We start from the raw sequence: 11,828 nt of genomic DNA on the forward strand, positions 1-11,828 counted from the left end.
CTATTATTAATATTCCTCAGAAATTGTGTGATTTAAAAAGTTGAAACACAAAATGTTTTAAAATGTTAAAATTTAAGATATAATACACATTTTTCATGAAAATGTACGCAAAACTGGACAGATAAATGTCTTCCACAAGTGAAAGTAAGCTGATGAGTCTTCTTTGCTGAAGACTTGCGTCCATTTCTCCGCCACTCTTATGAGGAGCTCCCCCTAGTGGCTCGCCAAGTAACTGCTCAATAACTCATGAATAATGGAGCCATTATAGTGGTTGTATATGAACTACAAATATTGCGACACTTGCGTAGGCGTATCAATAATCTATTGAGAGATAAAGTATCACGATATCGAGATATCGTCACATTAGATACTGTTCCAAATGAGACTCTCAGCTAAAAAAAAAATAAAAATCAAATAACGATGGACTATTTAACGATTTGATTTGAAGCCCTGCGCCATTTACGGTCCAACTGCTGCAGACAAGCTGAGAGTCTTGAATGTACGGGAATATCGTGAAAGATCTGGGAGGGATAAAACGAAATTCATTGCCTGAAAATCTCTCCTTCTGATCACGAGTGGCATTCGCAACATTTTGTGTTTTTCTTTTCGTTTGTGATTTGCAACCCTCACATAACTCAAACGTCAGTCACCAACGATGAGTGATCACCTTCTCAAGCGCGTCACACCTTCCGTTACTCTTGTATATTTTTCAACCGTCACCTCAACTTTTGACCACACGTGAGAATATATACAATGCAAACACTCAAACGTGACGTCGTGTTTGCTGACATATATTTATTGCGTTTGTGTTCGTGCGTGTGAGCGAGAGGGAGAGTTAAGCTCATTAGCGTCTCTCAGCTGTCTGCTACTGATTAACTGGCTTTACGAGCAGCATGACAACCTGAACACGACACACGCACACACATGCGTGTGCGATAAAGGGAGCAGGCTAGTGCAGTATTGCGATTACGCGTATTGCTGCATGGAGCAAAAGTGGCTGATAGTGGCGAGATAGCGCTCGTAAAACATCAGTGCAACGTTTGGACGACGGGCGTCAACATATGTTAGCTTAGCGTAGGGGTGGGCGATATAGTAAAAATGTCATATCACAATTCATTAAAAATCAAATCACAAGCTCGATTTTATCACAATTCTTTATTTACATCTATTTTTAGACGAATCTGCACATTACTGAACATTTTTGTAAGATTTAAAACATCAAATGAAATCAAATGTAAACAAAAATGGTACTGAACAGCAACATGCGTCACTTTTCGGGTACACGTCAGCAGCTGTGGTCGATATTCTCCCAGACTACAGGAGGCAGTAAAGAGTGCCAACGGTGTATGAATAACCCCGCATAAAGTTCAACTGTATCGAACGTGCCCAACAAACCATCTTGACCATCTTTCAGCTTTATGAGATCGTCAACACATTCAAGTCCTTCACCATCTAATATTGTCATATCACCCACCCCCAGCTTAGCATTTAGCGCAGAGTGGAAAAGCTCCATTTTGTTTTGCGTGTGCGGACTGACCAATGAGTCGTCGATGGTGTAGTTGAACATGCGCTTGGCGTCCATCTTCAGGTTCTCCACAAACTCCTTGTACTCGCCGTTCTGGGGCTCTCCATACGTCAGGATCTTCACGCTCTGGCAAGACAAGACATCGTTGCATCACGCACGTGAAATATGACGAGGGATAATACAGATTATCGGTGCTGATATTTGTCAAAATACCAAATATCGGTATCAGCTTTTTTACGAATCTGAGAGCTGATAAAACGAGGGATGCACCGATCACAATTTTCCGACCAATCTTTTAAAAAGTCTGATCTGCCGATCCCGATTTTTGCCGATCCCGTTTTTTTTTTCATTCCAAGAAGCATATACCTTCAGTGTTCTCATCTTGTTTTATTAGAAAACATTGAACAATATTGGCAAAATAATACAAATGGGTTGTTTGAACTGCACATGAAGTCGTTCTCTCAAAATCAAAATGAAAATCAGTTTCGTCATCTCAACAGAAGAGGACAGTGCATGACTTTTTCACACATCTGAGGAGGAAACCCCTACATAAAACTGGTATCTCGCTGAGCTGTGAATGCTTGCGAACGTAGCAGATTTAAGGTTTTCGTCAGGATTTGAAAGTTGTTTCGCAGGCAGTTTCGACTTGTCACTAAAGACATTTTCAAACATATTCAGACCATTTTTCATTGGCTGCGAAGATCTTTTGAAATCTTTCTCAAAAGTACTGTGACAAAATAAAAACACAAAATGAGCTACGTTCACTCGTATTTGCGGTTCAGTGAGATAAAGCCAACTTCAATTCATGGATTTATTTAAACTCACTACACGTTTTATTTAAATAAAATAAATAAAATACATAAATGAAGAAATGATGTTCAAATTTTGGAAAACTTATTTTACAGTCGAAAACTTGATGGAACTATTGACTTGCTTCGTTTTGAATTTAGCTTAACACGTGCTGGAAGCTCCCAGCAGTTTTTGTTATCATTTTTAAAACAAAGCGGTCAATTCCTCATATGCTTAATATGAAAAGAAAACGTTTTTATTTTTTAAAATTTTGACACTAATATTTTCTCTTTTACTGCCGCTGAATATCGGCTTGAAATACATGGTTCCATCACTGCATATGACACATAGCACGTTACTAAGTGACACGTACGGCTTGCATCATCGCCTCAACACAACACGTGTGACATCATCATCATCATCATCATCATCCTGTTGCCAAGACAACATGAAGGAGGCCACGTCGTCGCGTATGCGCAAAAAACGTGACGAGCGGGCGAGAGCGGCCGACGCTACCTGGAAGGCCTCCTTGGCCACGGGGTCGTCGAGGTCGCCGCGCGCCCACGGCTGGCGCTCGGGGGACTTGAGGCTCTCGCCAAACACGTCGATGAAGAGGAAGACGTACTGCTCGTGGGGGAGGTCGGCGCGACGGAAGTGCACCATCAAGCGTCTGAACACGTCCGGCGAGCAGCACACGAACATCACTGCGGAAAACACGCAAACCCGTGTTTTCTTTTTAACTGATTGACTGGCGTCCATTTTGACTGAAGCAACCCCTTCACTCCCGGCTGTTTTACTGGATTTGGAATGATTTTGCAAGGCCCACACAACATTGTGTTCTATTGTCATAAAAACATGGAACCTACCGAAAAAAAAGATTAGAGTCTCTTCTTTCATCAGGAAAAAAATATATATATTTGCATCTATTTTTGTTTTGCAGCAATTAGTATTTGAATATAGATCAGTCTCATCAATATTACACATTCCTGGTGAAAGCAGTGTCAAAAAGGGCTTGTTGTGAACTTGCCCTGGTTGGTCTTTTATACTCTGCTACCACCTGCTGGCCGTTTTCTTGTCATTACAATTGCTTCAAGCCACCTCTTCATGTCAGAAGCTGTATCAAAGCCTTCTGTATGCTCTAGCATTAAAAAAAAAAAAAAAAAAAACATTCAAAATGTATAAATGAGTTTTGGGGAGTGAAGGACAAAGTATTAAAAACGTATTTATACGTTTTTGTGTTTGAATGAGTTAAATATCCAATCAGATTTGAGATTGACTGCCCTGCGCTTAGCGACGTTGGCATTCTTGCGTCCTGATTGGTTGAGCTAAGTATGCACAGCAAAGATTGATTTGTTTCTGGCGGCGGTTCGGAGGTGATGTTATCGGATGATCAAGGTAGGCGTGTTTCTTCGAATTGCCTCGTACCTGATGACTCGATTGGCCTTATTGGCCAATTCATAGGTCACAATTTGATTCGATACCGATTAATCTCAATGCGAATTTATAAGTCGATTGTTGAGATTTTTTTTTTTTTTTACTGAAATTTAGAAAATACTAATCAGTAAACTTCCACATTCTTTTATTTATTCTTGTTAAGTTTTCGTTGACGAAAATTCAGCTTTGGGAACCTCTGGAGGATGACGAGAGGCCAGATGAAGCGCCTGAGCTCAATTTGGATCTCTATGGCAAAAAAAAAAAAAAAAAAAAAAGTCTTTGACTATTTGCTGGCTGTCATTCCTTCATTTTTGTTGTTTTGAAAACATTTGCAAAACAACATTGCGTTTATGGGCTGTTCCAGTGTACCAAAATTTGAGCGGGAAAAAAACAAAAAATTAATGGATTCCATTTTTGCAAAGAGGCTGTCACATAAGAAAAATGTCAAAAAGCCGAAGGCGGCATTTGTTGTGCGCTAGCATTGTGCAACTCGTGCCGCTGACATCTCTGGCCTTCCTCCCGTGCGTCAGGATGTCTCGGGAGCGGCGTCACTGCTGCTGCTGCTCATGTGCCTGTTCCCGCGCCTCTTATTGTTCCACCGGCAGGAAGTCGGCAGTAAAAGCAGCCGCGCGCGCGCACACGCTGCGAAAACACTCAAAAGATTGGCCGCGCCCCAACCAACACTGGGCCGAAAATAGTCGCCATTGATTGGCTCCTCCCACTATGACAGGCCACAACGCTCGCCATCCGTGATGTCGCCGATTTGAGAAAGCTTCGTTTAGACAAAAGTAGTGCTTTGCCATTTTCTTGTGGAATCTATAGGCGATTAAAATTGTCTGTTAAGGTTTGTTGCCATTTACACGGCATGGTTCGGTCCAGCAACGTGTTGCGAGCAGGCAAGGGAAAAGTTGAGGCTCGTTTATGAAAATTGGATTTTTGGAAGATTCATTCAAAGCAGCTGGTTGTGATGTCATCGCTTTGCAGATCGACCATTTCAAAAACTACTGAAGGAAAAGACAAAACAAAACAAAATCAAAATAAAAAAAACAAGCTTGGCATTCTGGCTCAGTTTGTCATCTCTCAACCAAATGCACTCACGTTAAAACTAATGGAAAAATTAAAACTAAAATTCAAAAAATTTTGTTGGTGAAATCAAATAAAAATGAAAATGTTTTTTTTTACAAAATGAAAACTAACTGAAACTACATTTGATATTTACCTAAAACTATAGTTATAGCAAAAATGTCCTTCGTTTTAGTCTTTGGCCAATCATTTAACCTTTGGGGACCATTTGAAATGTGATTTTAAGCACATTTATTTTGATATTAACCGGAATAAGGATGTTTGAATGTGTCTCACACACAAGTGACGTCATCTCGCAGCAGCCAATAGAAAAGCACCGAAAGATGACGTCGCTCCCATGCTGTTTTTGAACTATTGTGCACAAGTCATTTTTAAAACTAAGACTAATACTGAAACTAACATTTATTTAAGGGATAGTTTACTCATTGAACAATTACCAGCAGTAAATTGTCCAGAATGAATTTGACGACACTTTCAAAAGTATTTTTTCTACTTGCTGTCGAGTGATGATGACATCATCACCTATGCTAAGGAAGTAGGTAACACCCAATCACGGCTCACCTGTTTTCTGGGTTTGGTCAGCAAACTGAGCCATGATTGGTTAGCACAGATGATGTCATCAGTTGACAGCAAGTACAAAAATTACTTTCTAATAAAAGGTATAAGGTACATGAAAAATAATGAATTAACCACATTCATCATAGACAAAATAAACACTTTTTATTGCTGAAAATGGCTCAATGAGTGAAGTATTCCTATAAGTAACTAAAACTAATAAAAACGAACATAACCACATGCCAAACTATAATAACCCTGGTGTGTGTGTGCGTTTGAAAAATCACTCGTCATGCGCTAACTAACATGCGTCTGTGCATGAATGAGTGGCCGTCTGGAATGAGATGTAACGTGTTGAATTTTATTCACGCTAGATCAGGAACGGATTTATAACGCGCGCGGTTGCCAGCTGAAAGTGATGTTTGGCGCCGACCGGCCGGCTGGACTGAAAATATTGGCAAAACAAAACAACACAATGAAAATGTTGTGATGCTGGCGAGACGAGTGGAATGAGCGTGTTTGTCAGGAAATAGCTGCACATCTGATAGGCGAGCCGCAGCTTCCTTATAAGGACGCAGGTTGACGACCAAACTTAATGAATGTCCTGTTGGGAGGCAGCTCACAATGCGCAACACTTACAACTCATTTTACACTATTGCATTACGCATTGTGTACAAAGAATAAAAGTGCAAATATCTCTGGCATCTTATTCCCTGAATGAATACATCAATATTAATGTTCCTCGGAAATTGTGTGCTTCAAAAAGTCCAAACATAAAATATGCTTTAAAATGTTAAAATTGAAGATATGATAGACATTTTTAATAGAAACGTCTGCAAAGTCAGATAAATGTCTTCCACAAGTCAAAGTGCACTGATGAGTCTTGTTCACCTGAAGACTTGCGTCCATTTCCCCGCCACTCTTATGAGGCGCTCCCCCTAGTGGTTTGCCAAGTCATTGCTCATCAACAATGGAGCCGTTATAGTGGCTGTATATTAACTACAAATATCGCCATACTTGTGTAGGCGTATCAATAATCTATCGGGAGACAAAGTATCATGATTTATCGCTATATTGTTTATATCATCACACTCCTAAATATTATTATTTTTATCATCATCATCATTCAAATGTGTGCCTTTATTTTGACATTGTGTGCCAAGCTAGTGTTCCCAACGAAAAGCTGCCCAAGCTGCCTGCCGCCATCGATCAGGTGAGGGGAGGGTGGGGGTGGAAGTAAAGGGGGGGGAGCATTAGGGTGGCTCATGTTTCCACTGCAGCTGCCCTGCAGCAAACACGGCCACGAACAGCGGTGTGCTGTCAATGACACCCAGTGTGATGGTAGCGTTAGCATTAGCAGGTTGTGATCAAGTCATGCATACCCAAGGTATTGATCATCCTCACATTTACCAATCAAATTTTTCATTGACTTCCTGTCAAAGGTTTTGTTATGGTTGTTTATGAAAGTCCTCCTGAAATTTCAGGCTGAGTGAAAATCTCAAGGACTTTCTCACCAAAATCTGATTATAACCGATTTCAGCCCTGATAGAAAAAAATATATGCAAATAGCATTTCTGCTCTTTGTTTTTTTTTTTTTTTGCTTTATTTCTATTGATACCAAAACAGGCTTTGTGACTATTTTTCCCCCTGAGCAATGAAGGAGGAGTACCCGTGCAGCTGTTGTATTTTTTAAAGGCATACTTGACTAATTTTCAGCAGTAAAAAGTTGATATTTTGTCTATAATGAATGTGGTAACTTCATTATTATCATGTACAATGAATACCTTTAAAAAGTCATTTTTCTTTTTGTTTACACCTCATTTTGGAAGGCAGGCGGCCCATAAAAGCGACATTGCGCGGCGCACTGACCTCTGCTCTCGTCCTGCACGTCGGCGAGGATCTGCGCATAGTCGATGTGCGTGCGGTTCTCCTGGAAGAAGCTGTCCACCAGTGTGACGTTGACCCGCTTGAGCTCGTCGAAGAGGCCCTCCACGGCGAAGTAGCACGGCCGGTCATCCACCTTGTCGTCGCTGAACATCAGCATGACATGGCGGCGCCAGCCGAAGTGGCGGCAGACGCGCAGGGCGAACTTGCCCAGCTTGGTGTGGGTGGGGCCCGTGTTGGTGATGGAGCGGTAGTCGCCGCCGTAGAAGGCCACAGCCGGCGCGCCTGCCGTCACCATGGGCACGTCCCAGTGGGTGGTGAACAGGCCCACGGGCGACGAGGCGTACGAGCATCCCGGCCCGATGAAGGCCCACGGGTCGTGCGCCATCTTCAGGTCCACCGCCATCAGTGGTGCCATCGACTCGGAGCACACGCCCGCCTTGTTCTCGCTGCTCTTGAACAGGTAGGTCAGGCGCGTGCCGGGCAGCAGGCCGGGGTCGGCGTTGACTCGACGCACCGCCCGCGCCAGGGCCGGGCCCACCCGCGGCCACGCCCACGGGTAGGCCGTGTTGCTCTCGGGCAGGATGACAGCCAGCGTCACGTTCACGCGCCCGTGCTGTGGCTGCCAACCCCCGCCGAGGACCCGCTCGGGACGCGATAGGGTCAGCGCCAGCAGCAGCAGCAGCAGAGGGGCGCGGCGACGGCGGCGGATGGGGGCCGTCCTCGGTCCGCAGGGGGTGCCCATCGTCACCGACCCTAAAAACATCACACAACCTCTTCAAATTTTCCACAATCCATTCCCCCCAAAAAATGTATCATGCATGGGGGGAAAAAAAACAAAAAACAAAAAAAAACACCTCAATGTGTCAACTACCACAACATATTAGGGCCACGTATCAATATATATTTCTTTTGAGAGGGCGGGGGGAATATTCTGAGAAAAAACTCGCAAATTTGCCACTTGAAAAAAAACTAAATTTGCGAGTTTAGAAAGTGGCAAATTTGTGAGAAAAAAAACCCTCAAATATGCGAGTTTCTAAAGTGGCAAATTAGTAAGAAAACCCCCCCACAAATTTGCGAGTTTAGAAAGTGGCCAATTTGCCACTTTCTAAACTTGCAAATTTGTGAGGAAAAAAAAAAAAAAAACATTCGTAAATTTGCCACAAACCTGAAAAATGTCTCGTCATCATCATTCAAATGTCATATAAAGGCCTCAACAGCAACCTCCGAAATGTGTCGCTCTCATAAATGTTTCCACACAAAGCAAATCAGAGTCCCTTAAGTTAAATTAAAGGACGAAGAAAAATGCCTGCGAGATATCTCCAATCAATTTCTAGTAAAATGTCGCACTAACCTACATCGCATGATGATGATGATGGAGATTTGGGTGGACTTGCGCCTCACTACGTCACCACACAAACCTTTTGTTTGAAAGATCTCCAAGCATCTCATAAGAAATCTCATCATCAATGTCTGTGAAACACATCACGGCGACGACGCTCATTAATGCCTCGCACAGTAAAAGCTGAAATGTCCTGACACAAATCTGAGCGAGTGACGCTCACAACGTCCGGCATGGCGAGTGCAAACTTCTGGCAGTTAACGAGCCGTTCTTTAATTAACGGCGTCGCTTTCATTAATGAGCACCATTCAACTCTCGAGGTCACGCAAAAAAGGTCAACTCATTCTCACCATCCCATTTTGCTCATATTTCATTTTGCCAGGTGGCTCAGATGACAAATGCAATCATAACTTACTAGGCAACATGTGCTATAGTGGATCATCTATTCGAAAGAATATATATATATAAATTAACATTTTTTATCCCAAAAATCTATACCATCGGTCAGTCCACACCTGTGTGTGTGTGTGTTATTTTTAAGTGTTGAAAAAGGGCTTCGACTCTTTCTAAAGATACAATGTTAATGGTTGAAACAAACATGACACTTTTGGGCTCTCCTGAAATTTGTTGAACCATTTTGGAGGTACAGCAATATGTTGCCTGTTTTAAAAACTTGTCGCTGGCGTCGGGTGGAATACTCGCACCTCCAAAATAAAACAAAACAATACAAAAAAACACCATGTATGTTCAGTTATCAACATGACATCCCCATAGCCAAAATATGTCATTTTTAACACTTCAGATTTGAAAAATAACATAGCTTACCTACATTGGGACTGACCAATGGCAGTTTCTATTTTGAAAAACGATTCAATGAACCAAATTTGGACATAGGAGCATTCTGCCCAACAACACAGACTTTCATAGACACATTTTAAGAGATTAAAATGAGATTACAAGCGTTTTTCTGCCCGCTTTTGTATGCTAGTCACAGTCGAAATCAATACAATATGTCGCTGTTTGTTTACACTGTGTTAAAGGAAGCATTTGGATTGCGGAAATATCAGAAATGGTTGGTTGGAGATCATTATTTCGGCTGCCGGCAGGGATTCCAGACCAGGCGGAAGACAGTGAGGAGTGAAAGACGAGCATGGTGGCTAGCGCCAAACTACCACGCAACTGCTTTGCACCCAGAAAAAAAAATTCAAGGATATGTTCACATCATTTGATATCAGGTACTTTTTCATATACAGTGGGTCATAATATTAAACTCTGATCGTAAATTCCAGGCAGACGTGATGAATGAGCCAAATTATCTTTAGTGAAACAATTATTCATACTATTTTGCATAAGTATTAAAGTCATTTTGAACAAAAAGTTAACGATTTAACACGGTGGTCACAATTAACATTAACTCAGGCTTGATCTCTGCTGAGGAACATGTTGCAAACGACGTGCAGTCTGCTTGTTAGCAGCTAGCAAACTAAGATAGCTTGAAGGCATATACAGCAAGATGAGTATATCCGGACACAAACCATTTCATGAATGACAATTTACACCATGAACGTAGTAATCGACATACTGTTTCAAGCAAAAACTGCATATCTTAAGCTTCCACTTCCACTTTACCGCCCAACAAACTCCATTTTTTTTTTTTTTGTAGCTAGCGGCTTCAAACGACTGGTTTCAATGATTCGCAGTAATGTAGTGTCCTAATTGGGTAATTTTTTATATATATATATATTTTTTTTTTTTACACTTGACATATTTCCCACCTTTTAACGAAAATCAAGCTCTTGACATTCATTTGTTATGGGGAGACTTGCCCTCCGGGAGGCGTAGCGGTAGCTAATCAGTGACGTCAGCTAGAAGGACTTGACTGCCATTTTGACTTGTGAAGTAAATTCGGAATTGATGCTGAGCATAAATCAGGGTTCATATGTCAGTTGATGTATACCATAACAATTTTTGTTCTCACCTCAACGCGTGCGCTCTTGAGTCTTCATTTGGTCACTTTTGCTGATTTTCGCGCACAGCTAGCAACACGCTAAAATGAATCCCGCTGCCCGCCAAAGCTGACGTCGTCAACGTCACAACAAATATCTTCCAATTTACAAGACACAATCGATGTCCTCCATCGGCCTCAAGAAAGAAGAGAGAAGTTAAGCACTTTTCTTCCACCTCACTTAAAAACAAAATTGTTGTCGAGGCACCAAATGAATTCCATGTGTCCTCCTCCACACAACTTTGACATCAGCATGCAGTGTGGAATGGAGGGGGGTGGGGGGTGGGGGTACAAAAACACAATTAAAAAAAAAAAAAAAAAAAAGTCAGACAGGCGAGAAGCCAACCAGCCGCAAGCAAACAAAATCAGTCCGTGAATGAATGACGGCGGCGTCAAGTCGAGGCAAAATTGTCCTCCGCTGTACGTCTCTCAATTTGTTTGTGTCCGTCCTCCCCTCCTGGCCTGCCGCAGCCGCACACACAAGCGCCACTCGCTCTCCAGTGTGATGATGAGGGACGCGAAAAGAGCAACAAGACGACAAACTGGCAGCAGCGGCAGTACACGAGAAGGGAAGCCAGCAAGTAAGGGAGGGACTCGACTCGACTGGACTGGACTGGAGGAGGGTCAAGGGGAGGAAATGAGCGAGCCACAAGGAAAGGAAAAGCAAAAAAGAACAAATGGGAGGAAATGAGATGCAAACGAAAGATACGTTTGTTCGCCATGCTAGCAAATATTACTCTCATAATTACTCGTGTTATCTTTTGAAGCACAATCAATCACTTTAATTTCATCAATCACATTGTATAATGAATGATAGGACATTTGAATTTTTTATATTTGAAAAATGTTGAAAAAGTCAACCGTGTTGTCCGATTGTGTAATGTTCAATCATTAATGAAGCACTTTGGGGGGAAAAAAACACACCAAAAAAAGTCCCATCGGCGCTCCGTCACACGCCACACATGCGCACGTGCCTGCAATTAGAGGTGGATGGAGCGATCCAAAATATAGATATTATCGATACCGATCCATTATCGATATCGGATCGATACTGGCACTAAAATCGATCTAGTTGTTCAGTTTCAGTTTGGCTCTTTTTATGCACTGCTGCAGTTTGGTCAAACAGATAAAAGGCGTGTCACAGTAGTGTGTTTCTGTCGTGTGCCATCACGTGACACTTCCTGGTTGTCGATAGTTCGACATGCACATGG

The 11,828-nt window shown here is 42.2% G+C and overlaps 1 protein-coding gene across 1 annotated transcript in view; it reads right to left on the reverse strand.

Moving 5' to 3' along the window:
- npr1b (natriuretic peptide receptor 1b) overlaps positions 1–11,235 on the reverse strand; it is a 31,600-nt gene extending 20,365 nt beyond the window's left edge. The window contains exons 1-4 of the mRNA XM_077528268.1: positions 10,591–11,235; positions 7,256–8,026; positions 2,831–3,018; positions 1,538–1,651 (exon numbers count right to left, since the gene is read on the reverse strand). Of these exons, the coding sequence (XP_077384394.1) occupies positions 1,538–1,651; positions 2,831–3,018; positions 7,256–8,015 (1,062 nt within the window). The 5' untranslated portion in view covers positions 8,016–8,026; positions 10,591–11,235. The remainder of the gene's footprint in view (positions 1–1,537; positions 1,652–2,830; positions 3,019–7,255; positions 8,027–10,590) is intronic.
- Between the last annotated feature and the right edge of the window lie 593 nt (positions 11,236–11,828).

Source organism: Festucalex cinctus, chromosome 7, assembly GCF_051991245.1.
Source record: "Festucalex cinctus isolate MCC-2025b chromosome 7, RoL_Fcin_1.0, whole genome shotgun sequence".
In the NCBI taxonomy this organism is placed as follows: Eukaryota; Metazoa; Chordata; class Actinopteri; order Syngnathiformes; family Syngnathidae; genus Festucalex; species Festucalex cinctus.